The sequence below is a fragment of the Scyliorhinus torazame genome, chromosome 19 (genome assembly GCF_047496885.1).
Source record: "Scyliorhinus torazame isolate Kashiwa2021f chromosome 19, sScyTor2.1, whole genome shotgun sequence".
NCBI lineage: Eukaryota > Metazoa > Chordata > Chondrichthyes > Carcharhiniformes > Scyliorhinidae > Scyliorhinus > Scyliorhinus torazame.
In genome coordinates this window covers 131515531-131542663 of record NC_092725.1, presented here as the reverse complement: position 1 = coordinate 131542663, position 27133 = coordinate 131515531, and the positions used below count along the sequence as shown (strand labels likewise).

At 44.9% G+C, this 27133-nt stretch overlaps 1 protein-coding gene across 9 annotated transcripts in view; it reads right to left on the bottom strand.

Annotated features, from left to right (window-relative positions):
• ankrd26 (ankyrin repeat domain containing 26) overlaps nucleotides 1-22118 on the bottom strand; it is a 167376-nt gene extending 145258 nt beyond the window's left edge. For 5 of the 9 annotated variants that reach the window (XM_072485228.1, XM_072485229.1, XM_072485233.1 and 2 more), the window contains exons 1-3: nucleotides 21665-22117; nucleotides 10651-10765; nucleotides 3895-4068 (exon numbers count right to left, since the gene is read on the bottom strand). In XM_072485228.1, the coding sequence (XP_072341329.1) occupies nucleotides 3895-4068; nucleotides 10651-10765; nucleotides 21665-21867 (492 nt within the window). In that variant the 5' untranslated portion in view covers nucleotides 21868-22117. Of the gene's footprint in view, nucleotides 1-3894; nucleotides 4069-10650; nucleotides 10766-21664 lie in introns of all 9 variants that reach the window. The other 4 variants (XR_011936562.1, XM_072485232.1, XM_072485234.1 and 1 more) reach the window with 2 other exon arrangements.
• Nucleotides 22119-27133: the final 5015 nt, after the last annotated feature.

Sequence of the window (27133 nt, the reverse complement as noted above, 5' to 3'; positions counted from 1 at the left end):
CAATTATCACACCATCTGTCTACTCCCAATCATCAGCAAAGTGATGGTAGGAATTGTCAAGAGTTCTGCCACTTACTAATAACCTTATTCACCAGTACTGCTTTGGGTTCCACCAGGATTGCTCAGCTCCAAGCCACATTGCAGCCTTGATCCATTTGGGGCAGCTGGGTAGCATTGTGGCTAGCACAATTGCTTCACAGCTCCAGGGTCCCAGGTTCGATTCCGGCTTGGGTCACTGACTGTGCGGAGTCTGCACATCCTCCCCCTGTGTGCGTGGGTTTCCTCCGGGTTCTCCGGTTTCCTCCCACAGTCCAAATATGTGCAGGTTAGGTGGGTTGGCCATGATAAATTGCCCTTAGTGTCCAAAATTGCCCTTAGTGTTGGGTGGAGGTGTTGACCTTGGGTAGGGTGCTCTTTCCAAGAGCCGGTGCAGACTCAGTGGGCCGAATGGCCTCCTTCTGCACTGTAAATTCACTGATAATCTATGATTAATCTAGGACAAAGGTTTGGCACAACATCGTGGGCCAAAGGGCCTGTTCTGTGCTGTATTTTTCTATGTTCTATGAACAAAAGAGCTGAATTCCAGGGGTAAGATGCACGTGACTGTCTCTGACATCAAGGTAGCACTTGACCAATAGTGGCACCAAGGAGCCCTAGCCAAATTGCAGTCAACATGAATTGTGGGAAAGCACTCCATTAGCTGGAGTCTTACCCTGCATGAGGGAAGATAGTTGCAGGTCAATGAAGGTCAATCATCTCAGCCTCAGGCATTCCTCAAGGCTGTGGCCTGGGCCCAACATCTTCAGCTACTTCATCGATCATCTTCCCTTGCTTGCAGCAAGTCTTGGACTGATAATTGTTAGATAACCTTCACACCAGATGTGACACCCAACAAGAGATTCTAACCTCATTCCCTTGATGTTCAATAAAATTACCATTAAAAAATGGCAGTATATTGGCAATCTGATGTCACAGGGTGCTCCGGTTTCCTTCCACAGTCCAAAGATGTGCAGGTTAAGTGGATTGGCCATGCTAAATTTCCCCTTAGTGTCCAAATGTATGCAGGTTACGTGGATTGGCCATTAGTGTCCAAAAGGTTGGGTGGGGTTATGGGGGTAGGTTCAGGGCAGGCTCAATGGGTTGAATGGCCTCCTTCTGCACCGTAAAAAATAAAGTCATCCTCACTGAATATGCTAACCCACCACTTCTCATTCAAAAATAAAAGACAAAAGAGCCACGACAGATAAAGAAAAACAAGAAGAATTAAGGAAAGAGCAGAATAGAATAGACAGAAGGAAAAGAAGGATTAAGAGTGATAGAAACAATGTAATGCCACAGAACTTCGACAAGTATTTCAAAAGTCATTCATTGTCGGATGGGAGAGATGGTGATATTGTATCTTAAATGCACCACAAAAACCATCACAAAGTTAGCATCATAAAGAGATAAAATAATGTTTCTCAGGGCTGTAGCATATATGAGAAGTTCAGGTGACATCGGGTTTGATCCTTAAAACTCACTGGATTATCAATTCAAATATCATGTAGTTTCACTTGGAATGCACAACAAACCATAATATTCTATATATAGTTGACAAAAGCTGAATTAATTTGGGAAGTACCTTTTGGCTTCTGAGAAAAAATTCACAATTTATTGGTATGAAATGGTTATTTCTGAAACAAACTAGTTTGGTCATGTGGAAATGTAAGTGAAGTGGTAATGGGAGAACAAAGTTGAAAAAGCTAACTCTGTACACTGCAGAAATCAAGAAAAAAAACACCAGCCATTGAGAGTGCCATGAGAAAACATTCAAGTATAGAAAAGGGACACCAACTAGCAGGCAAGGCAGCTGGGGGAGAGATTACTACATTCATCAAATGGGATTTTAAAAAAAAGTTATTTTATTTAAACAGGGTTTTGTTATCCTTGAACTAGATTAATTCATCTGGAGAAATTGATCAAAAAAAGGTCCAGATACCAAGTACACTTTCTAAAACCTGCAAGGTTAAGGTTACTAAATCCATTGGCAAAATCTTGCTACAGATTTTAGAAATTAATTTGTTGCACCGTGACACTATCTCCCTTTCATGGGGACAAATTTCCACGATGATCAGTGTGAAGGAAAAGAGTTAACAATTCATTTAACTTAATACACCTGTTTCCATCCAAAATAAATTGAGCAGCAAGATGCTATAACGGCAATTTCAAAATTGGCATGAATGCAAATGACAAATAAGTATTGCTTTTTGGATGATATAAGTGACTGTCCATTTTAAATTCAAACTTTATTAAGTGATGGAAACTGGGAATCAATATAATGGATCAAGGTCAAAAAGGTTCTGGGTGATTGGTTATCTCTTTTTCACAACTGAGCCCAAGCAAGTATATACCTTTAGGCAGGTTGAGAAAACATATGGGGCTGGGATTTGTAGGTTTTTGATGGCGAATTGTTCACATTCGCCATCTTTACCCCTCCGAATCTAACTGCAATGTCAGGCCGACATGAATATCCGATAGGTAGTCATCATTCACTGCTCTGCCACAGAATTCACTGTGGAATCCCCCATTTCCCAGAGCCAGAAATCAGTGACATCAATAGATTTGGTGAGAACTTCTTTTCCATTCGCATATTGCAGTTAGAAAACCCATAAATAGTTAAGTTGTGTAACTGAATGTTAATAGCAATCTGAGTAATAATTCCTGCTGAACAACTGATCTGGCCCTGAAAAAATAATGGGGTTATCTTTGTGGAATGTTGTTAATGTCTCCATTATAATGAATTACTCGATTTTTTCAACTAGAATTATTCAGCAGCCTCATGGCTTGAAAAAATTGGTTTGAAAAGCTAGATGTATTTTAAAAGTTTCTGGTATTTCAGCAGTTATTTAGTTATTTGGGCTTCTTTCCTAATTGGCTGAAAGAATTTTGGATTGTGATTGGGTGTTTGAACAGCTTGATGACACGACTGCAGCTCAACATTGGGAATCCCAACTAAACATGACAATCAGTTACTTTCCAAAACAGTTGAAGTTCTCAGCAAAGAGATAGATCTCTTAGTGGAGACTTCTTGAGGTCAGTAGTAAGCATTCTTATTTTGTTACTGACCGTTAAATCACTCGGAGCTGCTCACTATTCTATAATCTCTACAGCCTGCTTTAGAAACCAAGTGTAATGCATTGTAATATAGTACAATTCATAATTTCCTATTTGATTTTCCTGTAGGAAATTGGTAGCGGAATTTTATTTTCATTCATGGGATGTGGGCATCGCTGGCTGAGCCAGCATTTATTGCCCATCCCAGAGGGTATTTAAGAGTCAACCACATTGCTGTAGATCAGGTAAGGACAACAGATTTCCTTCCCCAAGGACATTAGCAAACCAGATGAATTTTTACTATTGAATCATAGCCAGACTTTTCATTCCAGATTTTTATTGAATTCAAATTTCACCATCTGCCACGGTGGGATTTGAACCCGAGTGCCCAGAGCATTACTCTGGGTCTCTGGATTACTAGTCCAGCAACAATACCACTACGCCACTGCCTTCCCTGCATTTAATAATTGGATACAATGTTAATACACGGACCACCATTACAAGTATGACTGGAGCTTAGCACAATTAAAGTATTTATAAGCTACGTAATTTATATTAATATACAATTTTACAAGTAGTTTGATTTGGATTTGGAGTAAATGCCATAAATGATGAGCTCTACTGAGAAGTAACACTATCCATCAGGCCCTTGACGGTTGCACCAGCAAGCATTGTTATCAGCAACGAGTCACATGCTTTATATCGTCCCATACATAACCCACAAGAGTGTAGTAATTTTGCACAACACATAAAAAGACACGCAAAAGATAACAAATTTTTTAAAAACACAAATATAACCACCTTATTTCGAGCATTCCTGTGTGCTTCATGCTCTATCAAATGCATTACCAAAGAGATGTTAGGGATCAGAGCAGCAAGATGCAGGGCAGTATTGCCATTAATGTCCACAAGGTTAGGATCAGCATTATGGTCCAGTAAGATGACTGCACAACGTTCTTGTTGGCACTGTACTGCCTGTGGATGATGTAACAAAGAGTTTCACAATTATATTTTTGAAGCATAAAGTTTATTTCCATCAACCAGGAACAAATTTCATTTAGTTTATCAACACTTCACAATTAGTGAAAGTTCTGTGACATACAATACGTAATTTGTATATGGAGCATCATTTAATTCAAAACTCCTATAAACTCAGCCCTTATTACTTTTGTGGCAGTGCAGTGAAAGGTATTTGCAACATAAAAGGTGTCACACTGCATGACACACAATAGCAGCTATTACATGTTGAGATTATATCATCCTATGACTACCAAATTAGCATCTCTATATTTTATTGGCTTCCTGAGAGTTTTACTTAAATGCTTCAACTCATCCCCAAATCTTGGACTGGGGTATTTTGCCCAGAGCTGTGACAGAGAGATGAATTTGGATTTTGCAGTCCAACACAGGATGCCTGGGATATTTTGCTGCAGCTCTTAGTACCATCTGCTAAATATTATTTTTTTTGCAAATCATTTTGAAAAATAAGTCTCAGGCTTCTGGTAATATGGCTTACAAGCCAGCCATTAAGTTATGCAAGGTGCGCTGGGTTAACAATTTTTTCAAATTTTCCAATCTATCACTGGGGCAGAACCAAGCCTCTGGATACTCACTTGTGGATCTCCACCCAAGTGAATACAGGAATACAAGTAGGTCACTCAGCTTCAAGCTTGTTCAGCAGATTTGGATCGCATCTCTGTACATCAACCTTGGTTCCATACCACTACCCAATAAAAGAATCTATCAATGTCAGTTTTGAAATTTTCAATTGATCTAGTCTCGTGAGTAATGATCACAAGCTTACATCCTACCACCAATGTTCCCACTGATACATTTGGGAGTGAACAGGTGATTTGTTCAGAGTACAGCACCATTAAATTGTTTTTGCAGCACTGACGTGTGCACGGCCAGTTCTTAGTGAGTTACAGGTGGCTGCCCAGCCACACAGTGTAAAGGGAATATTGCTTACCACTCACTAGCACATTGCTTTGTTAAAGGATTACATAGTCGGAGAAATATTTGTATTCCTATTTACTTGGTCTCTTCTCTTTAGTAGATAAATGAAATGAATTCTGGATGATGCCATGTCAATTGTACAAATCTCTCTTTACCTTTCTTTTACCTTCAGAAAGTTTATTGGGAAGTTTGAAAGTTGCGTCCCTTATAAATTCAATAGCTGGCAGGGTTCTGAATTGCTCAGCAGCCGAAGGTTCTGTCCTCTCAAAGCTCAGAACCATGCTGATTAAAGTTTTTCTGCTGTTCTGAGGGCTTCAACTGAAATATACTTCTGCAATCTCATCATAGATTCCAGTGGCTGATGGCCATGTTTGGTCTTTTTCATTCCAAAAATTGTTATGGATACCAGATAAAATCAAGCTTACAAAACAATTTAATAACTTAGAGGAACTGTAAAGATACACATTATTGTAACTCTCTCTAGAAAACTAATATAAAGGCTTTGTGGCTTCATCTTATTCACTCTGCTCTAAAATGCTAATGCGTCACTATCTATATTTACGGCAGTCACAAATTGGCCTTGCCCTTTTGCATTACGATTGCTCGAGATACCTGTGCATTGTATTGACCATGAACATATAGGAATTACTTATTTAAAAATGTTTACATGTGGAGTTCACAATCCATTCAGCAATTTTCTATTTAGGGGCAGCACGGTAGCACAAGTGGATAGCACTGTGGCTTCACAGCGCCAGGGTCCCAGGTTCGATTCCCCGCTGGGTCACTGTTTGTGCAGAGTCTGCACGTTCTCCCCGTGTCTGCGTGGGTTTCCTCCGGGTGCTCCAGTTTCCTCCCACAGTCCAAAGACGTGCAGGTTAGGTGGATTGGCCATGCTAAATTGCCCGAAGTGTCCAAAAAGGTTAGATGTGATTATTGGGTTACGGGGATAGGGTGGAAGTGAGGGCTTAATGTAGGTCGGTGCAGACCCGATGGGCTAAATGGCCTCCTTCTGCACTGTATGTTCTAATTCATAGCAATACAAAAGCATACTGATAAACTCAATAAATCCCATCACTCTACAGCCATCTCACAAAGTTCCAAAACCCTTTTAAAACCCTTCAGGTTAAGGAACAGACATGATAATAAACAGAATTGTTCTACCAGCATAAAAGTATATTTGTGAACATAAATAACTCAACTATAATTGAACGAACAGCAGTACTGAATTACTGTTTTTAAATCTTTTATTTACATCAGAAATTGCTGAGTGCAATCTTCCAATACTGACATGACAATATTCACAGTTGAAGGTCCACAGTAGGTGGAGGAAGGAATGTCTAGGGATCCTGTACTGGGAGGGATGCTGGAGCCCAGGACTCTACTGAGTCCCTGGCTGATGACGTGTCCCTGGGTCCTCTTCCCAGAGCTGTTGAAGCTACAAAGGCAAAGTCGCAAGCATCAAGAAGGGATGACAGCATCCCTCCTTGGGCTGCAAGTCCAATCGCCTTCTGTCCGAGGAGATGATGCCATCACTGAGAGGGTGACGTCCACAGTGGAGACCTTGGTGCAGAATGTGCACTCCATGGTGGGGGATGTCCGTTCCATGGTTCAGCTCGTGCCCCGCATGGCTGAGGGCATGAGCTCCTTGATGCAGGGCTTCAACTGCATGGTGCGGGCACTAGTGGGAATCCATGAGTGTCAGAGTGCCAGAGCGTCAGCGCCAGAGGACGGTGGGACGTCTGGCTCTCACACTAGCTGCTCCTCAATCTTGTGGAGGAGCACAAAGGTCCCCGAGCACTCGAAGGGAAGGGGATTGGCAGGAGTACAGCCTGGGCCTTCCACCCATGAGACCCTGGGAGTGAGACACCTCTAGCCCACACAAGGATGGCAGCACTGCAACACCCGTGCAGCCCAAAATCTCAAGATCCAGGCCCGCCAAGATATTCAAAGGCAACAGGGCATGGAAGTCAGCATGCTGCCTCAAGCACAGCTGTGGATCCTGGGGATACACTTAGACGTAGCAGAAGGGTGAGGAAGAGAAGATTATGGGCACTTAGTGAGCAAGGGTGAACCTAGGCACTAGTAGAGATAGGTGACTACTTTAATAGTGCACTTGTATACAAATCACTTTGTTCACCCATACGGATCCTCCACAACATGTTATGGTGCCATGCTCAAAAAAACCCCGCGCAAACACAGCGCCTTATCCGTGAAATGAAATGGAATGAAAATCGCTTATTGTCACAAGTAGGCTTCAAATGAAGTTACTGTGAAAAGCCCCTAGTCGCCATATTCCGGCACCTGTTCGGGGAGGCTGGTACGGGAATTGAACCGTGCTGCTGGCCTGCCGTCAAAGCCAGCGATTTAGCCCTGTGCTAAACCAGCAGTGCGAGAATGGCAGCACTATGTCTCTCCCACACTGATTTTTTTCCCATAAATTTACCCAATTCATTTTTTCCAATTAAGGGACAATTTAGCATGCCCAATCCACCTACCCTGTACACCTTTTGGGTTGTGGGGGCGAAACCCATGCAAACACGGGGAGAATGTGCAAACGCCACATGGACAGTGACCTAGAGCCGGGATCGAACCTGAGACCTCGGCGTTGTGAGGCAGCGGTGCTAAACACTGCACAACCGTGCTGCCCGCCTCCCACACTGATGATGCAGTAAAGCTGCGCTATTCCTGGTGCCGGCCCCCCCATCCATGGAAAGTTTACCCCATTCCCACAGCAACACTGAGTCTCTCATGTCTGTCAGCATTCTCTCGTTATGAGTATTCCAAGGGGTGAAAACATGAGAGAATCTGTCCACCTTGTCAGTCGGTGAAGAGGAATACCCGGGCCCCTGACCTTGGAGGAGGCAGTAGCAGCTGAGATGTGTCATTCAGCCTCTCTGCGCCGTTATATCACTCTGTTCAATGGCAGGTCGCGTTCAGCTCTCTGAAGGCCAGGAGTCAGACATTTTGCAGAGGATAAGAGGAGCATCACTGTCTTCACTGCAACTCATCAATGTTTACCTGCAGAGTCTGGCCAATCACTTTAGTGTCTGCCCATGAATGTAACCACCATCATGATGACTTACCACAGGCACCACAGTAGTGAGCAGATAACCCCATGGTGGGAGAGGTCTTCACACGCTAGTCCTGGTCATCCCCAAATCGTGAGGCTTCAGGGCGACCCTAGCCCTGCGCCCCATGCGTGCTCTAGCCAATACCCATGGTCCTTCCTCTGCCTCCTACATGGGTTGCCGTCCTCCTCATCCGTGGAGATGCGCCGCTTCTCCATCTCCACCTGGTCTAGCTGCTCTCCCCACTGCAACGCAAAGTTATGCAGGGAGAAGCAGACCACTATGATGCGTAACACCCCCGGGAGGCTGTATTGGACGGCCTCCCCCATTTGGTCCAGGCTCCAGAACCGCATCTTGGGATGTCCAATCGCCTGCATGCCCAGCGCACGCTTTGACACATGAGCCTCCCTGTAGCGGGTGTTGGCATCATTAGCTGTCTCTTGAATGGGTACCCATTCTCCCCAATGAGCCATCTCTCCAGGCTGCTATTCTCCCTCAAAAACAGCTGGGATCTGCGAGTGCCACAAGAGGTAACGGACACAAACCTGCAAGATGTGCACCGCGTGGTCAATTTGATCTGGATATTGAGGGAGTGGTATTCCTTGTGGTTCAGAAATGGTGCCCCTTGCTGCAATGGGGAGCGCAGAGGGCTTTGTGGTGACACCCTCCACCTGGGACATACTTGCTGTGCAGGCAAAGCCCATGGCCCTGGTCCAAGTTGATGTATATGTGGGCCCCTGCAAATAGATCATTTGTGACCTTCCTTATGCACTTGTGCACTGGTGATTGGGATACGCTGCACTGGTCATCCAAGCAGCTCTGAAACGAGTCACTGGCATGGAAGCTCAGAGCGGCAGTAACTTTCAGGGACATAGGCAATGGGTGACCACCCAGTCCATGTGGTGCCAACTCTTACATCACCTGGCAAAGGTGCTCCATCACCCCCGGGAGAGACAGGTGCTCTCCCAGGGGATCTCTGACCTCTGGAGGCAGAAAGTTCTATAGCGGTATATCCGTGGCCGGTAGTGGGGCCTCGGAGGCACCCCATCTGTGACATTGCTCAAGATGATCTACGGGAACTGCCTCCCCATCTTTTGCATGGCACAGTCAACTTCATCCTTAGAGAGCACCCTCATTTCCCCAGCTCTTGTGAGCTGCAGATTAAACGAACCTTCCAACTTGAAGAGCCAGCCCCCAATACATTAATCTCCGTCAGCCTTCCCTCCATAACCAGTGGCCTTAACCTTCCAGACATCTCATGCCCAGAGGCTTCAAAGTGCAGCCTGAGTGTGGGGTTCATTCTGACTGCACCTGTCCTCCTCCATGCGAGGGTCTTCAGCTGGAAACACCACTTGGGTCCCACACTCTGCCCATGCAACGTGACATCTCACGGGACCCCACGCAGGAACCTCACTGTCGCCCCCCCCGTGTTGACCCTATTGATTCACCTATTCCCACACACTTTCTAGCTGCCACTGTAGAAGGGCAGCAGTTATACCGCCATAAGACCAGCAAGGAGGACACTGGAAGCACTGCCCGCAAGACCAGCTGGCAGACTTAAACCTGGAGACTTAAAGACATGAAGAGCCGCCAAAATGCCGAAATTCATTCCCTCCCAACCAAGTTGCACTTATCTGGGTCCACCGTGTTCTCTCGGTGCCCACTCCGCAATTGGCACCCAGGAGGGTGATGAACGCTCACCTCTGATATCCCCTTCAGAGGTGAAGTCGCCAGGCTCTTCTCTTTTTGCGGCTGCTGTAAAGGGCTAATTAATGTATTTGAATGAGGTTCCCAATCTTTTGTAGCGGAATTCACTTTACGTCACTGGCGAGGTGCCTGAAAAATCAGAAAACATGATCTCGCCGGCGAGAATTGCGTGTCCTGATTCTTGCCCTGTTTTGCACCCATGCCGCTGTTCTCACGAACGCAGGCAAAAAACTGTCCCAGGCAGAGGGAGGGAGGGCGAGATAGAGCAAGAGCAAAAGTGAGAGAGTGCTAAAGCAAACTAGGAAGGGGAAGAATTGGGATGAAGAGAAAGAAGAACATCTGCAAGGAGAGAGGGGGCTAGAGGATTTAGAGGTGTTGCAGGTGGGGAAGGGAAAACAGAGACATTTTTAAAAGATCTTTTTTGATGATTTGTGGAGGGAGTAGGACAGCAATTAACTCCTTCTGGGGAAGGGAAATGGTGAAATATAGACAAAAAGATATACTTTATTTCATGTATGCACACTCCACTCTCAACCAAACCAATAATATAAAGTTAGGCTGCTCCCTAATGACACTTGGTGGCAAGAACTTGCATACATGCAAGCTCAAACCTTACAATCAGTTATCATTTTAAAGCCTAAAGTTTTACACCCAACATTGAAAAGCGTTGTGAAAATGCTACCTACATATGTAACTGGCAGTGTAGTCAAATAATGACACAAAAATTATGACACAAAACTATTCAAATGGAACATTGTTTTAAAAATAAGAGTGTCACAATCGCACAGAATTTGGTCAATAAAGTAACCACCTATTTATTTCTTACCTTCATCAAAGGGGAGCGGTTATCATTGTCGCAGATATTTAGTTTTGACTTGTTTTCCACAAGTAAAGTAACTGCCTCTGCATGCCCACTTGCACATGCAAGATGCAATGGCGCCCTGGAAGGAAAGTGAATACGGACGTATTTATTACAGAACAGTGACACTGATGCGATCTGCACAAAGCATTCTAAAATGCTTTCAAATCATTCATTTTCTAAAGTAACATTTTCCAAAGCTTTAGAATTATCGATACACAGAAATAGGCCATCTGCTCCAACACATCTTTGCTGGTATATTTCTCCACACGAATCACATCTTTGCTGGTATATTTCTCCACACGAATCATACTTGCCTGGTTACGCACCATACTCATGAATACCAAACGGCTATTTAATCCTTTTTTATAAGAATGCATTTAAAAACTCTGCTTCAACAACTGCTTATGGTTGAAAATTCCACCTTCATCATTAAAGTGTTATTCTACCTCCACTTGAATTCTTAACCAACTCAAAATTCCAACCTCACCCTAATTTTGCCACTAATTTCAAACCACCATCATCTTGCCATCACCCATCTCATTACTACATTAAGCGCCTCAACTATAAGCTAAAAAAACCCTAATAAGTTTTACTTCATAGCTAACACCATCTCCTCGATAACATCTGCAGCTTTGAAAATATTAACTGTAAAGGACAATATTATCTGTAAAGGACAATATTAAAATACCAACAGCTTTAATACCATAACAACAGTTTCAGGACAGAGACAACCTTTGGTCCATCTAGCCAGCCAATCATATAAATGGATATGGGGATAGTATAGGAAAAAGGCATTGATCAGCCATGATCCAATTGAATGGCGGAGCAGCCTTAATAGGTTTAATGACCTACCCCTGCTATGTTCCTAACCTACTCTCAGTATTTATAATAATTCTGAATTGAATTTTATTTGACAAAAACATGTTTATAGTAATCAAGAGTAAATGTAAAAATTTGGCCATAGTAAATCTTTCTTTTCCAATAAAGGGGCAATTTAGTGTGGCCAATCCACTTACTCTGCACATCAGTACTGTTGAACAACACTTCGAAGAAACACTCGCTACCCGAGTGTTTCTTCCATGTGTTGTTCAACATGGAATACTGCTTCATCCGGTGAGAGATGTAGGAATGATCAGGGAGTTCAATGTCCATCATAAAAGGTAGATTGGCAAGATCATCACTGACTGAACCATGAAGGCCACAGCTGCCAGCTAGGACTTAGCACAAGGGGAAAAAACCTACTCCACCTTATTTTCACTAATCTGTGTGTTACAAAAGCATCAGTCCTTGCCAATATGGATAAGAGTGAACAGTCGTTATGGAGACAAAGTCTGGTCTTCAAACTGAGAACAACTTCTATTGTGCTGAGGCATTACCACTCTGCTAAATGGGAAAGATTAAGAGCAGCTCAAAACTGAGCATCTGTGAAGCCCCCGTTGTCTCAAGGTAAAAACAGCAAAAATGAAAGTTTCAGCAACTGAGAAAGGAGCAAAGTCAGGCATTGTTACTTAGGTGGAAATAGTCGGCCTTACAGATGGCATGAATACGAGGTCGGAAACTCAACTTGGAATCAAAAGTGACACCAAGACTAAATAATCCTAGTCGGTTGTGAGGAATAGAGATGGAACCGATGGCTAGGGAAAACATTTTTTGAGCCCCTAAAAACCTTGGAGACAATTCTAGCCACTTGAGCATTTCCCATTTTTATTGCTCCACCAATGGTGGCTGTGCCTTCTGTTGCCTGGGCACTAAGCACTGGAATTCCTTAGCCTCTCTGGCTTCCTATATTTTTCACCCTCTCTCCCCATGTGAAACAATTTGCACCTTTTCAATTTAATATACTGTATTTACTACTTGCAATGTGGTCTCCTTTACAATGCAGATTGGATGCCTACTTCCATTCAGTCTGCAAGCCTGACTCCCATGTTTCTGGTGGTCTCAACAAAAACTCAAGGAACAGCACCTCGCCCTTCAATTATACACTTCACAGCCTTCAGGACAAAATGAGTTCAAACATATTTCAGGCAACAACTGATGGTCATGATCCTGCTATTGCCATTTACACCCTCTTGACTCACCTTCTCCTTCTTGACTTGTCCCATCATCCCTTTTTGCCTTGCACCATCCTTCCTTCAGCCATTCTCCTGCTTTTCACCTCACAGTCCTTTGTTCTTTCCTCCTCATACCATCATTTACAACTCTAACCTTCCCCAATTCTGATAAAAGGAACCATTGAAAGAGCATACGGCCCTCTGAAAGAGCACCCTACCTCAGCCCATGCCCCCAACCTATCCCTGTAACCCAACCTTTTGAACTAAAGCATCTGGGTGTCCTCGAGCTGGCATGGACAAGACGGGCCAAATGGCCTCCTTTTCTATGGTTCTAAGGTTAGAAGAGTTACTTTTAAAAAAAATTTGGAGTACCCAATTCGTTTTTTCCAATTAAGGGGTAATTTAGCACAACCAATCCACCTATCCTGCACATCTTTGGGTTGTGGGGGCGAAACCCACACAAACACAGGGAGAATATGCAAACTCCACATGGAGCCGGGAGCGAAACTGGGACCTCGGCGCTGTGAATAAGAGTTGCTTCTGCTACTGGGGAGGGTTTAAACTAGATTGGCAGAGGGATGGGAACCCGAGAGGGAGTTCAGACTGGAGGGAAGCAAAACTGATAACAGGAAGTAAAAAAGTAGCAAGTGAAATTAGAATTTAAGAATTAGGAGTAGGCCATCTGGCCCCTCGAGCCTGCTTTACCATTCAATGAGATCATGGCTGATCGTTTTGTGGACTCAGCTCCACTTACCCGTCCGCTCACCATAACCCTTAATTCCTTTACTGTTCAAAAATCTATCTTTGCTTTAAAAACATTCAACGAGGTAGCCTCAACTGCTTCACTGGGCAGGGAATTCCACAGATTTACAACCTTTTGGGTGAAGAAGTTCCTCCTCAACTCACTCCTAAATCTGCTCCCCCTTATTTGGAGGCTATGTCCCCCTAGTTCTAGTTTCACCCACCAGTGGAAACAATCTCCCTGTTTCTATCTTAACTATTCCCTTCATAATTTTATGTCTCTATAAGACCCCCCTCATTCTTCTAGATTCCGAAAGTATAGTCCCAGTCTACTTAGTCTCTCCTCATAAGCCAATTCTCTCAACTCTGGAATCAACCTAGTGAATCTCCTCTGCACCCCCTCCAGTGCCAGTACATCCTTTCTCAAGTAAGGAGACCAAAATTGACACAGAAGGCAGATGAAGCGAAGGCAAGCATTAAATAGGATCAGAATGTGGTATATTAAAAAGACAAAGTGATGGGCACTCTATCTGAATGTATGCAGCATTACACGGTAGATTAAGTCAAACTTACGGGATTGCATATAGGTTCTTCAGCCATTCTTAACAATAATAATAGGCTTACATTAACACTGCAATGAAGTTACTGTGAAAATCCCCTAGTCGTCACATTCCAGTGCCTGTTTGGGTATAGAGGGAGAATTCAGAATGTCCAATTCACCTAACAAGCATGTCTTTCGGGACTTGTGGAAGGAAATCGGAGCACCCGGAGGAAACCCACGCAGACACAGGGAGAATGTGTAGACTCCGCACAGAGAGTGACCCAAGCCAGGAATCGAACCTGGGACCCTGGCACTGTGAAGCAACAGTGCTAACCACCGTGCTACTGACGAATGTGATATAAAATAGTTACTTTAGGGATATTAGTTAATGTAATGTAGAAATAAGCCACTTTGATTCTGGCAGATAGAGACAAAGGGATTTGAGACCGCATGGAAAAAGCAGGAAGAGGTGTGTCTACGAGAGTGATGCTGCATTGATAGGGGCCAGAGAAAGGGATTGGAAGTGAGCCAATCAGAATAGATCAAACAGGTCAGGAGGGGTAGGCTGACCTATGGGCGTCGAGTATGTGAAACTTGATACCATTTGAATTGATTTGCAGAGATCTCTTTGTTTCTTTGTTCATTCGCTTTATGGGATATAGGAGACTGGATGTCTCTTATGTTTCTATGAAATGAATCAAGCTTGCAAGCTAAATAAAATAACTTCTTTTTACGTGCGAATCCATCTCGACTTTTATTGAGGCCAGACTGACGGAGAAAGAAATTTGGGAATCAACATTTGGTGCCGAAAACCGGGATTTCTCAGGGCGGTCCTGATCCAACTGCGAAATCAGAATTAGACTGATTATGAACAGGAGGATGGGGAACAAAGGGCCCTCAATGTAGAACTGGAAAACGACCGCGCATTGATTGTTCCCCTCTTCTTATCGTCTGATTAGTCTGGTCACTCGCGGTTGGCACCTCAAGACCGCCTCGACGAAATCACAGGTCAGTCTGGGGATTAGCAATTTAATTGATGGGATTTCATATTGTTGTTTCGGCTTGGGTTAGGGTTTTGGGTTGATGGGACATCTCAAATGATGATTCAATTCCAAGTATAAGGGTTCAGAGGCTGATGTGACTTCAGTAGATGGAGGTTCAGTCAAGTATAAGTGTTTTTATGGCTTATGTGACTTCAGTAGATGAAGGTTCAGTCCAGTATAACTGTTTTTAAATCTGAAGATGGTTCAACTCTATGTGTGAGTGTTTTAAATATATAGTTGATTAAGCTAAAATTGTCTCCTTGGACTGTATTGGCGAAAAACGCAGTTCCGAGGTCTAGTTGAGATTGTGGGGAATGCTGCATATTGGTTGAAGCAGAAGTCTCTCAAAGGGTTAACAGCAGCAGGCAAAGTTGAAAACAGACAGTGCTTCTCACTCAGGCTTTGAGATAACAGCAGCAGCCTGTAGTGTAATCGGATACCTTTCCTTTGAGTCAGTGAACACCAGCAAAGTTACGTTTTGAATTAATTAAAGGAAACCAGTGGGCTTCTCCACCTCTTTGATAAAAGTTATTATTTTCGAAAGCAATTGATTGAAATTGCCAGAATCTTAAGTTTTACTTACTTGAAATAAGGTTTATCTCATTTTATCTGGAGATTAATAGAAACTTAAAGAAGATCATGGACACCATTTAAAAAAGTGTCAATCTGGAGATGATAGTTGATTTTGCTAATACTTATGTGTATGTAAAAGAAAAAAAAACTTGTTAAAAGAAAAATTGTTAAGATAAAGAAATAATTAAGTTGTAAATGTTATACAAGTTTGTGTTAAGCAAATTGTAAATTTAGTTCTGAGTTGAGATCAGAGCTCAGCTTGCAAGTTGCAGTAATTCAATTTGAATTTTCAAACATTTTTAAGTTTAAAAAAGAGCAAATAGAGAAAAGAAGGACACAGATCTTGAATGCGTTGAATAGCACATTTCAAAGGCCCATAAATCTTTCTGTTATCTTAGACCTAAAACCTAGGAAGACTGAAGAGCCAGAGGAATTTCTGGAGCGTTTTAATGAAATCTACCGGGGGCAGTCAGGCGATTTGCTGTATCAAAATGGTCAGAATTCCCCTCAATACTGTGCTATGTTAATGCATTGCCTACCACCTTCTGTGGTTACTGCTGTGAAATGTAATAACATGAATTGGACAGAGAACGACCCTTCCCAGATGGCAAGGGCAGTCAGATTTTACTGGAAGGAGGGTGTAGGCCAAGAAGGAGGCTCAGTTACAAAGGTTAAGACTGAGTATGTAATGAAAAAGGATGATCTGCGACCCCAACAAGCGGCAGAAATGGTAGTTTACCAGCAGGAGCCCCAATATAGTGACTTTGGGTGGGTGGATCAGCGAAGAGGAGGATGAGACAACAGTGCTATATTTCTATCACCCCCCAGTGGTGGACGTTCGAAGTTGAACAGTCACTGCATCACGTTACCCTGGCCTATGACAGAACTGGACGAAACAGGGAGTTGGAGGACAAATACCGGCCATTACTTGAGACCGAATGGCCAGTCAAGGTTACAGCCACAGTCACGGGAAAAGAAGGTACAGCCGATTTTGTTACAATATCACCACATTTATGGCCACAGTCAGCTTCGGTAAGCCCTCATATTACACGTCAGGTCCATGACCAGTACCATGCCAGGGATATGGGGCGAATGGTCAGGAGGGCAGTGGATCATTCAGATCCAACAGACTACGCACTTCAAGTCATGCCGTACGGCACTACCATAAAATATTTTGAGGTCCCTGAAACGATTAACACTCGACTGCAGCATCACAGGGGACATGATGTGTTGGAATATGTCAATCCACAGGTCTGGGCGGAATACCCATCACAAGTGGGAAAGACAAATGTTACACCTATCAAGGTAATGATTAAGGATCATGTAAAGCTACCTTCCATTCGGCAATACCCCCTGAAATCTCAAGCTGCTCCATCAATAGATAAATTAATTCAAGAACTGTTGAAACAGGGTATTTTGGTCCCTTGCCAATCAGAATGTAACACCCCCATACTTGCTGTGCCTAAACTAGCCAAACCAGACCAGTACCGATTAGTACAGGATTTACGTTCAATCAATGCCATCGCATAGCCATTACATGCTCTCACCCTCCAACAGGATATTACGGTGTATAGCTCCCACTCGGTCATCGCACTACTGAGGCAACTGCAGACTCAGCATCTTACCGCAGCTCGTCAGAATAGGTATGAGATATACCTTTTGAACAATCCACGCCTGACATTTAAATACTGTACCACTATCAATCCAGCCTGTTTTCTTAGCGGTCCCCCTGTCCATGAGGACGCGCCTGGTCACGAATGTTTAGCCTTGATTCAGGAAACTACCACAATAAGGGGCGATTTGAGTGACATTTCGTCAGAACAACCTGACATGATTATGTGTGGTCAAATATCCCACCGGGGTTTAGTTAATGACCTACTGCAGGCCCTCCTTATGCCAGCGCAGATTTCCGTTATTAAATGCGCTGCCCACACGAATGGTACAACCCCAGTTGACGTTGGTAATGAACGAGCAGATCGTGCAGCGCGAACAGCCGCGCAAATTCAGCAAGTGATGGTGCCTAAGATGTTAAGTCAGACTAAACGATCTACTATAAATATGTCTGCTTCTGACAAGTCAATGCCAACCATCCAAGACGTCATAAGGTTACAGGAGGATGCTCCTGAGAGTGATAAACAAATGTGGAAACGGTTAGGTTGTACATATGATTCTGTTTCCTCTTTATGGACCACGCCTGCACATCAGACTTGTATGTCTGATGTGCTGGCTTTATGGGTCATTGAATGTGTACACTTTGCAACTCATTGTGGGGCTCGAGGGACTAGTGAGTTGTTGCTGGACACTTGGTGGCACCCTAAAATGCAGGGGTTGGCCCAAAGTATCAGTAATCGGTGTTTGATTTGTCAGCAATATAACACCGGAAAAGGTATCCCTTGTGGGAAGGGGCAAACCCCTTTGCCCAGTGGTCCCTTTGAGACGCTCCAAATGGATTACATTGAGTTGGAAAGGTGTCAATGTTACAAATATGTTTTGGTCATTGTGGATGTGTTCAGCAGATGGGTCGAGGCGTATCCGACTATCGATAATAAAGCTGCTACTGTGGTTAAAGTCTTGATGAGGGAAATCATTCCCCGGTACGGTATACCAGCTCAGTTAAGTTCTGATAATGGGCCTCATTTTATTGGACAAATTAACAAGGAGTTTTGCTCCCAGTTGGGCATACGCCAGCAGTTACACTGTGCTTACAGACCGCAGGCGGCTGGGTTGGTTGAGAGACACAATCAGACTCTCAAAACTAAATTGGCTAAATTAAGAGCAGACACGGGACTGACATGGCTTAAGTTGCTCCCCGTTGCCCTCTTCCAGCTGCGGGTTACACCTGCGGGACCGGCCCGGCTCTCTCCCGCCGAGATTCTTTATGGCAGGCCTCTTAGAACTCCCTGGAGCCTGCAGGTTCCCAGACTGGTTCAGTTTCATCAGATGACTGAAGAAATGACCACCTATGTTCTAGCCCTCACGCAAGTGCTCAAGGAACTCCATGGCCAGGTCCGCGCGGCTCACCAGCCATTGCCCCCAGTACCTAGCTCACTTTCAGTCCAGCCCGGTAGTTATGTCATGGTCATAAATTGGACTAGGAAGGGGTCGGAGCCGCGATGGGACGGGCCCTTCCAAGTTCTCCTTACCACCCCCACAGCAGTTCAAGTGGAGGGGCGAAGTGCTTGGGTCCACCTACATCACTGTAAATTGAGTCCATCTCCACTACTGTAAAAGGTCAGATACTAACCTGCCTCCCTTCTCCAGTGCTATTTTACAGGTGTGGAGCATGATGGAGTGGCTACGCATCGTCTGTATGATATTTGGCCTCACTTCGCTTGGCGTGTTATTGGCGATGGACATGGAAAAGGGGAATATTATGTATCTGTGTAGCCCCAACCAATCTACAAGGATACATCACCTATGCAAAGGTGATGTTCTTCGCTGCCCCCATATACGAGGACATGGTATCGACTCATGGAAGGTCATCAAAGTTAAGGAAAATGCGGGATCATGAAGCAGTTGCACCGGTCCCGGCGATGGGAAGGGAACATTATATGGACATTGCCTTGTTTTCGGAATACATGTAAATTCGATTTTGGATGTGTTAAGAGTGGTACAATAAAGGTAAAATCAGGCTGTCAGAAGAGTGTAGGAAGAGGCTATGAGAAAGAGAAAGGGACTAGAGAGAGGACGGGGCGTATGAGAAGGGAAGGACAGCTAGAACGTAGGTTACCGGGAGATAGACTTAAGTTAATTAAAGGCCAAACTGAGGAAAACCCGGGTAGTATGAATCTCTTCTACCAGATTTACCACCGCTTGTATGGCCAGGGACGGGTTGTCTGCTACCCAAACCCCGCAGCGGTGTCTAGGTTATTTTCTGTTTCACCGCTTTGGGGCACTCCCCAAACGGTGGTTCATTGTCAGCATTCCGAACCACTGCCCGATCAGGTCACTCTTCCTTACGATCCGGGTTCAGCGCCACCGGCTATTTGCCTTCCCCTTCCTCGGGATAATTCCCATTCACAGTACGATAGGCTGCGACGGTGGAGGGCGCACATACCTAGCCACTTCACTCCCAATAGGGATTCCCGGTCGTACGAGAATTGCTTCAGCAGTGAAGGATATGGCTGTTTGCTGGTAGAGGTGGACACAAATATAACATGTCTGTTTCCCACCTGTACGGACAGGAGGTGCCATATCACCCAGGCGTCTGGCCAATGCGTTTGTTACAACACCACTTGCGTTCCATTGAACGCCGGCCTCCAGCTCCTCTGTGGCTGGGCGAATGTCTCTCATATCACTGTTGGGACTAGGGCTTTCCGCATTGCTGGGCGGCCCGAATGGGCATTTCAAAGTTGGATAAACTGGGAGGTGTGAGGGGTTCCTTGGCTGTCAGTGATCGGAATTATTTTATTTGCGGCCTTACCATCTTGGGAAATGAAACCTTGGGAGCCCTCGGGGCAATAACCAAGGAGTTGTCTCAGCTACGGTTGTTTGCAATGCAGAACCGGTATGCTCTTGACTATCTTCTGGCCCGTGAGGGTGGGGCATGCACCATAGTACAGGGCAAGTGTATCATGGGAGTTCAGGACTTGACCGCTAACATCACTAAATTTATGGATCGCATACGGGATCACTTGGACGGGATGCAGGATCCTGGCTCTTGGGGTAACTGGGGATCTGGAGGATGGAAGGACTGGTTGATAAATATGGCCAAGTATCTAGTGGTAGCTATCGGCTGCATCTTTGTGGGCCTGGCCATCCTTAAATGTGTGATGGGTAGAATGCGGGGTGCACTGGATCAGATCACCGCCCCAATCACCGAAAAAAAAAATTTAACTGTTAAAATCCATGAGGGTGAGGCAGATGAAGGGGGGCTAAGACAGGAATTGGAAATGCAGCGACGGATCTTTTTAGATGATACCGTAGCTATGGATTGGATAGTTTGGTTGTCATGGAATGATAAAAGGAGGGAATGACGAATGTGATATAAAATAGTTACTTTAGGGATATTAGTTAATGTAATGTAGAAATAAGCCACTTTGATTCTGGCAGATAGAGACAAAGGGATTTGAGACCGCATGGAAAAAGCAGGAAGAGGTGTGTCTACGAGAGTGATGCTGCATTGATAGGGGCCAGAGAAAGGGATTGGAAGTGAGCCAATCAGAATAGATCAAACAGGTCAGGAGGGATATAGGCTGACCTATGGGTGTCGAGTATGTGAAACTTGATACCATTTGAATTGATTTGCAGAGATCCCTTTGTTTCTTTGTTCATTCGCTTTCTGGGATATAGGAGACTGGATGTCTCTTATGTTTCTATGAAATGAATCAAGCTTGCAAGCTAAATAAAATAACTTCTTTTTACGTGCGAATCCATCTCGACTTTTATTGAGGCCAGACTGACGGAGAAAGAAATTTGGGAATCAACACTACCGTGCCACGCATATTGCCTCCTTTTTTTCTAAAGCTAAATAGAAATAACATCAGTCCTTCGCCAGAGTCCAGGGTTTCACCCACTAAAGAGCAAGTTGGATCAAAAGTATTTTCTAGCTGCAGTCGTGGCTTGGATAGCCTTGCTTTAGAGCCAACGCCGCATGCCAACAATTAAATGGGGGTGGGGGGACGAAGACGAAGACAAAATATCACGGTTTTAAGTGATGCTGAAATAAAGAACACAAAATGCTGGAAAACTCCAGTAGGCCAGGGGGCGTACGTGGCAGGTGGGATGAGAGCAACATTTCAGGCCGATGACCATGGAGAGTGCTGCCAGCATTTCCTAGCTGTCATTTCAGAAGCTATTAAAGGAGGCTTGTTTCAATGCAAGCACCCTCTCTCCACCACCACCACCCCCAAATCCATCCACACCCCCATATCCATCTCCATCCCCCAATCCATCCCCCCCAATCCATCCCCACCCCCCACCCCCAAATCCAACCCCACGTAATGCTGGCAGTACCCACCCCACATCCATCCCCACCCTCCACCCCCACCCCACATCCATTCTCACCCCACATCCATTCTCACCCTCACCGGTTTTCTTTGTCCAGCTGATTCACGTCGTTCTTCTTGACAAGCTGTCGGAGTTTGGACAGATCGCCAGTGGAGGCGGCTTTGTGCAGTTTGCCCAGGTCCTTCTCCCTCAGCTCGTAGCCGGCGGAGAGGACGCTGCCGGTGTCCGAGGTGTTGGGGGAGAATCTCCTCTTCCTCTTGGCGAAACGGAGTATCTTCTTCATCGTGGTCTCGGAGGGCAAAGGCGAGCGGCTCCGGCCCGGGCTGGAATTGCTGTACAGTAAAAGCGCGGGTGCATCACTCAGCTTGTCGGTGGACACTCAGCCGGGCCGGCGGGAGGGGGGGGGGAGGGGCACCAATTCCAAATCTAGATAAGATCCGACTGAGAGGTCGCTCACAGGGAGAAGGCGAGTGGGATGTCCCTCCCGGGGGGGAGGAGGCAGGTGTTGTCCCTCCGGATTGGGGGGTGGGGTGAGGGAGGTGTTGTCCCTCCGGATTGGGGGGGGGAGGTGTCCCTCCGGGGGGGGTGGGTGAGGTGATGTTCGGGGGGGGGGGGGAAGAGGTGTCCCTCCGGGGGGGGGGGGTGAGGACCCTCCTGGTGGGTGAGGTGATGTTCGGGGGGGGGGGGGAAAGAGGTGTCCCTCCGGGGTGGGGGGGGGGGGTGATGTTCCTCGGGGGGTGGGGGGGATTGGTGATGTTTCTGAGGGGGGGGGAGAGATGTTCCTGGGGGGGGGGGGGGGGGAAGAGGTGTCCCTCCGGGGTGGGGGGGGGGGGGGGTGATGTTCCTCGGGGGTGGGGGGGATTGGTGATGTTTCTGAGGGGGGGGTCCCTCCGGGGTGGGTGGTGGTGACGGTTCTCTACATCAGGCGGTGATGAGGGGCGATTCCAGCAGCTCTCGGGGAGGGAGAGAGGGGCCTCAATGGCGGGCGACCCGCCAGTCTGTGGGGTGAGGTGGGTTTGACAGGCTGGCACCGTGCGGAAAGTGTCGTCGTCCTACTGGAGCGGACCGGCGTGGCTGCGGTGCTATTGAGTGGCGGTGTGCGGGAGGAGCTCCATTCCACCCGGCTCCTCCTCCCCCGCTCCGTCCCGTCCCAAACACCGCCAACTGCTGCCGGGCTCAAACCGGCCTGCGCGTGACGTCACACGCAACCCCCCCCCGCGCGCGCTCGACGTCGTGCCGTCACCCACTACCTTTGTCGTGACCAACCAATCACGAAGCAGAATCGGGCATGACGCGTCCCGGGGGTCGGGGCTGCGCCTGTCACAATTGTTTGGGTTGGAGGTGTGTGTGGGTGTGTTTGGGTTGGGGGTGTGTGTGTGTATGGGTTAGTGTGTGTGTGTGTGAACAGTGGCAGCTCCCTCTCCACTGGTACTGTCACAATTGTTTGGGTTGGGGGTGTGTGTGTGTATGGGTTAGTGTGTGTGTATGGGTTAGTGTGTGTGTGAACAGTGGCAGCTCCCTCTCCACTGGTACTGTCACAATTGTTTGGGTGTGTGTGTGTGTGTGAACAGTGGCAGCTCCCTCTCCACATTCACACTGAGGTGTATTGTCCCGTGTACCGAGGTACAGTGAAAAGTATTGTGCTGCGGACTTTCCGGGCACATCACCCCATACATGACAAAACTTTGGGACCTACGATAAATACATGAGGACAGTGAAAATACGTAAACGTAGACAGTGGGTGAAGGAGCAATACAGCGTTTTCAAGTTCACAGCTTGCGAGCCAGCAGTCCCATCTGGTTCCAAAGGCTCTTTTGGCAGCAATTCAATGTCAATGTGCATTGCTCATGGAAGCCTATGGCAGGGCAGCATTTAATAATAATCTTTATTGTCACAAGTAGGCATACATTAACGCTGTAATGAAGCTACTTGTTCCTTTTCACCAAACACCATTTATTTCACTTCCACAGCCTCTGCACAAAACTCTTAACAACACACCACCTGACAGAGGCTACCTGAAGTCCCTTTACATATCAGTGTCAATTAATGGATACTTAACATAAATGAGACAACTAATTGCAATGTCTCTTAACCCATTACTTAACAGTCTCCCCGTCCTTGGAGAAAAAAAATAATTAGGTGAAAACAACATTTTAAGAAACTCAAAAACACACACATGATGTCCCCCCCCCCCCACCTTTTTTTTTGTTTGGACGAGAAAAAAAAAACAGTCACAGAAACAAGCGCTATTCATTAACAATATCCAAAGGTTTCTGTGAACTCGCCCCTCTTTTCGTAAAACAGTCTGATAGTTGATAGCTCCTGTTAGCTTACCCATTAAATGGGTACCCATTTAATTTTTGTTATTTCCCCTCTGTCCAACATCTGCTTCAAACTTGCGATGTCTATCCGTAACCTCTTTTCATTGACACTTTTTGTAGAGTGCACATTTTCCCACAGGGATTTATTGTCAATGTGACAGTCAATAGAAATATTACCCAAATCCCCTAAATCCAAAATTTCTGTCGATATCATACTTATATAAAAAGCCATATCCACCGCCTCTACAAGGCTTAACGTCTCAGCAGCCAAAGTGCTTTTTACCACTCTCTTTATTTTCTTTGTTTCCCACACAAGTGGGCAACATTTACCATTGTTCCCCAAAAGGAAAATTATAAAACCTCCTGCGCTTGAAACCCCATCACATAAATTTGCATAGGACGCATCACTATAAACTATGAGTTTCAAGTGCTTAAGGTCACCTAAAACCGGGAACTTCAAAACACACTCCTGCATTTTTAATTTGGCCAATGCTTTATTTGCTCTTATTATGTCTTCCACTTTGGGATCATTCATTTTTGTACTCAACTCTAAGACATCAAACCTCACGTCCGGTCTAGTCTGTCTACCTAATCAGTTCAGTTGCCCAATTAAATTTCGCAGTTGCTCTTTTTCTATCTTTGAAACCATTGCGTCTTTTTGTGAAACTCGGCCACGACTAATTGCTATTGGGGTGATGCTTTCCAAATAAGATTGCTGACATAAAGTTGCCCCTAACTTAGTCTGTCCAATTTCCAGTCCAATATATTTAAATGCACCGGAAGCCTGACTTCCAACCCTGAATTTTTTCCTCAAACCAGAGATTACAATAGCTTCAAAATCACTAGTCCCTCCCCACAAAAAATCATCGACATGCGTCATAAAAATGCCAGAAAGATTTCCTTTATAGTGCCAGTAAAACATTGCAGGATCTGCTTTCAACTGGCAACAGCCTAACTTTAACAAAACTGATCTTACCGAAAAATACCAGACTCTAGATGCATCATTTAATCCATATACACATTTGTTCAACTTCCAGAGTACCCCTTCTGTGTTAGCTGCTTCTTTAGGAGGACGGAGAAAAATGTCTCTCCGGAGCTGATGCCCCTGCAAAAAGGCAGCTTTTATATCTATAGATTTACAATCCCTTTGTGGCTAATACAGCCAAGAAGATCTTTAAAATAATCTTTCCTGCTGTAGGTGAATCTACCCTTAAATCCTGATCTTCTAAGTTTTCTTCAAATCCCCTTGCCACGAGCCTGGCCTTTGCCTTATAAGTTCCATCCGGAAGAACCTTTTCCGTGCAAATCCATCTGTGGGATAGAGCTCTTTGTCCCCTATCCGGTACTTCCGTGTATACCCCAAATTCACTCCAACTATGCAATTCTTGCTGTTTAGCTTCTTTAATAACTTTTTCATCTAATTTATTTGAAGCCACCAAAATCTCACGTGCATGTGGGCGTCTACTCCTATTTGTATTCGTAGTCTTACTCATGTTCCGAGATCTTGACAAACTACGTCCCCTCTCCCGCCTGGTATCTCGTTCTGCACTGCTACTGCTTGATCTTTCCCTTCTGCTGTGGGATGTCCTTTCAATAGTTCTCGACCTTTTCCTGCGGACCTGTTCACTATCCGATGTACTATCTGAACTGGCACTGCGTTTCTGTGCTCTCCATTTTTGAACTTTGTTTTCCGAATCCATTGTCTTGACTCTTTCCCCTGAATGCTGTACATTCAACCAATGTTTATACTTTCCAGTGGCCTTCCCTGCTCTACTAATAACAGTTGAATCCTTCCATTGACTAGACCTTTCAGGCAAGTATGTCACTTTTGTACCAACTTTTGGCAGTTGCCCTTTCGGAAAAATGGCCTGTTTTAATTCACCAGAAGTGTTGTGTTCCTCCACAGAAACCCTGTCTATATCAGTTAATTGGTCCTCATAGTTCTGTAACACATGCGTACCAGATGACTCTGGTTCCTCATCATGTCTGTCTGCTCTGTCTAAATTTGAAAATTTGTTATCTGTACCCATTATCCTTGATGAATGGACCCTAACAGTTTGATTACCATGTTGCAAAATAATTGTTTTGCCATCTATGCCTATGATCTTCCCTGGGCCTTTCCATTCATTAGAATTGTCTCTCTTATAGTATACAATGTCTCCTTGCTGAAAAATGCCATCTGATGGCCGTGCGTTATGTCTTAGAGCTCTGCGAATTCTTTCAGAGACTTCTGCTTCCAAAAAAGCTTTTCTACTGCTATGTAATGCATTTAAATGTTCATCAAAACCAGAGCTAATTGTAGTCCCCTCCCAAGCTGGAGGCTGGTCATCCAAAATGGACGGAATTTTAGGATTTCTACCAAACACTAATTGATAAGGACTATAGCCCCCAACCATCTGCAATGAATTCTTTGCACGTACTGCCCATGCTAAAGCTGAATTTAGCCTGCAATTTGGTCGATCTGCCAACATTTTCCGAAGCATGTCATCGATGACAGCATGATTTCTTTCACAGACACTAAATGGGCTTTCTGCAGCCGTATTCATAACTCTGATATTCATGTTTTCACACATATCCCTAAACTCATCATCAGCAAATTCTCCCCCATTGTCCGTAAGGAATTTTGCCGGTGGACCCATTCCTGTCCCTATCCATTTTTCCACGATTTGATCCAGAATTACTCTCTTTTCTTTACTTCGTACAATCGTTGATTGACTAAATCTGGTTGCTAAATCTACAAAATGCAAAATAAATATATTATTTGCTTTATCCCAGATCTTAAGGTCCATGGCCACAATGTCGTTAAAATCCCTGGCCAAAGGTAGGGTTACTATCGGTCGTGCTGGTGTCCTTCTGTACTTCCTACAAACTTCACAGCGGTCACTAACCTGTTCTATCAGTTTAGTATAGTCATCATCCCTTACCCCTGCATCCTTTAATAAGTTTTTCAGCCTCTGAGGAGACGGATGTGCAAATTGCCTATGCAGTTTTAATACCACAAGCATTTTATCAGCTAAAGTCCCATTTTCAACTGTCCTTAACACATCCCTAACCACTGTACTTGAAAAATTATTTGTCAGTAATGGAATACAATAGTGTCCCGACTGTGTAAATTGTAAGTCCAAAAACTATTGCCTTATCCTGTTCCATAACCAGTTTCATGTGTGCTTTCTTCATCGATGGTCTGCTCAGAAACAAAGGTATCTCACTTGATGCAACATCCGTGCT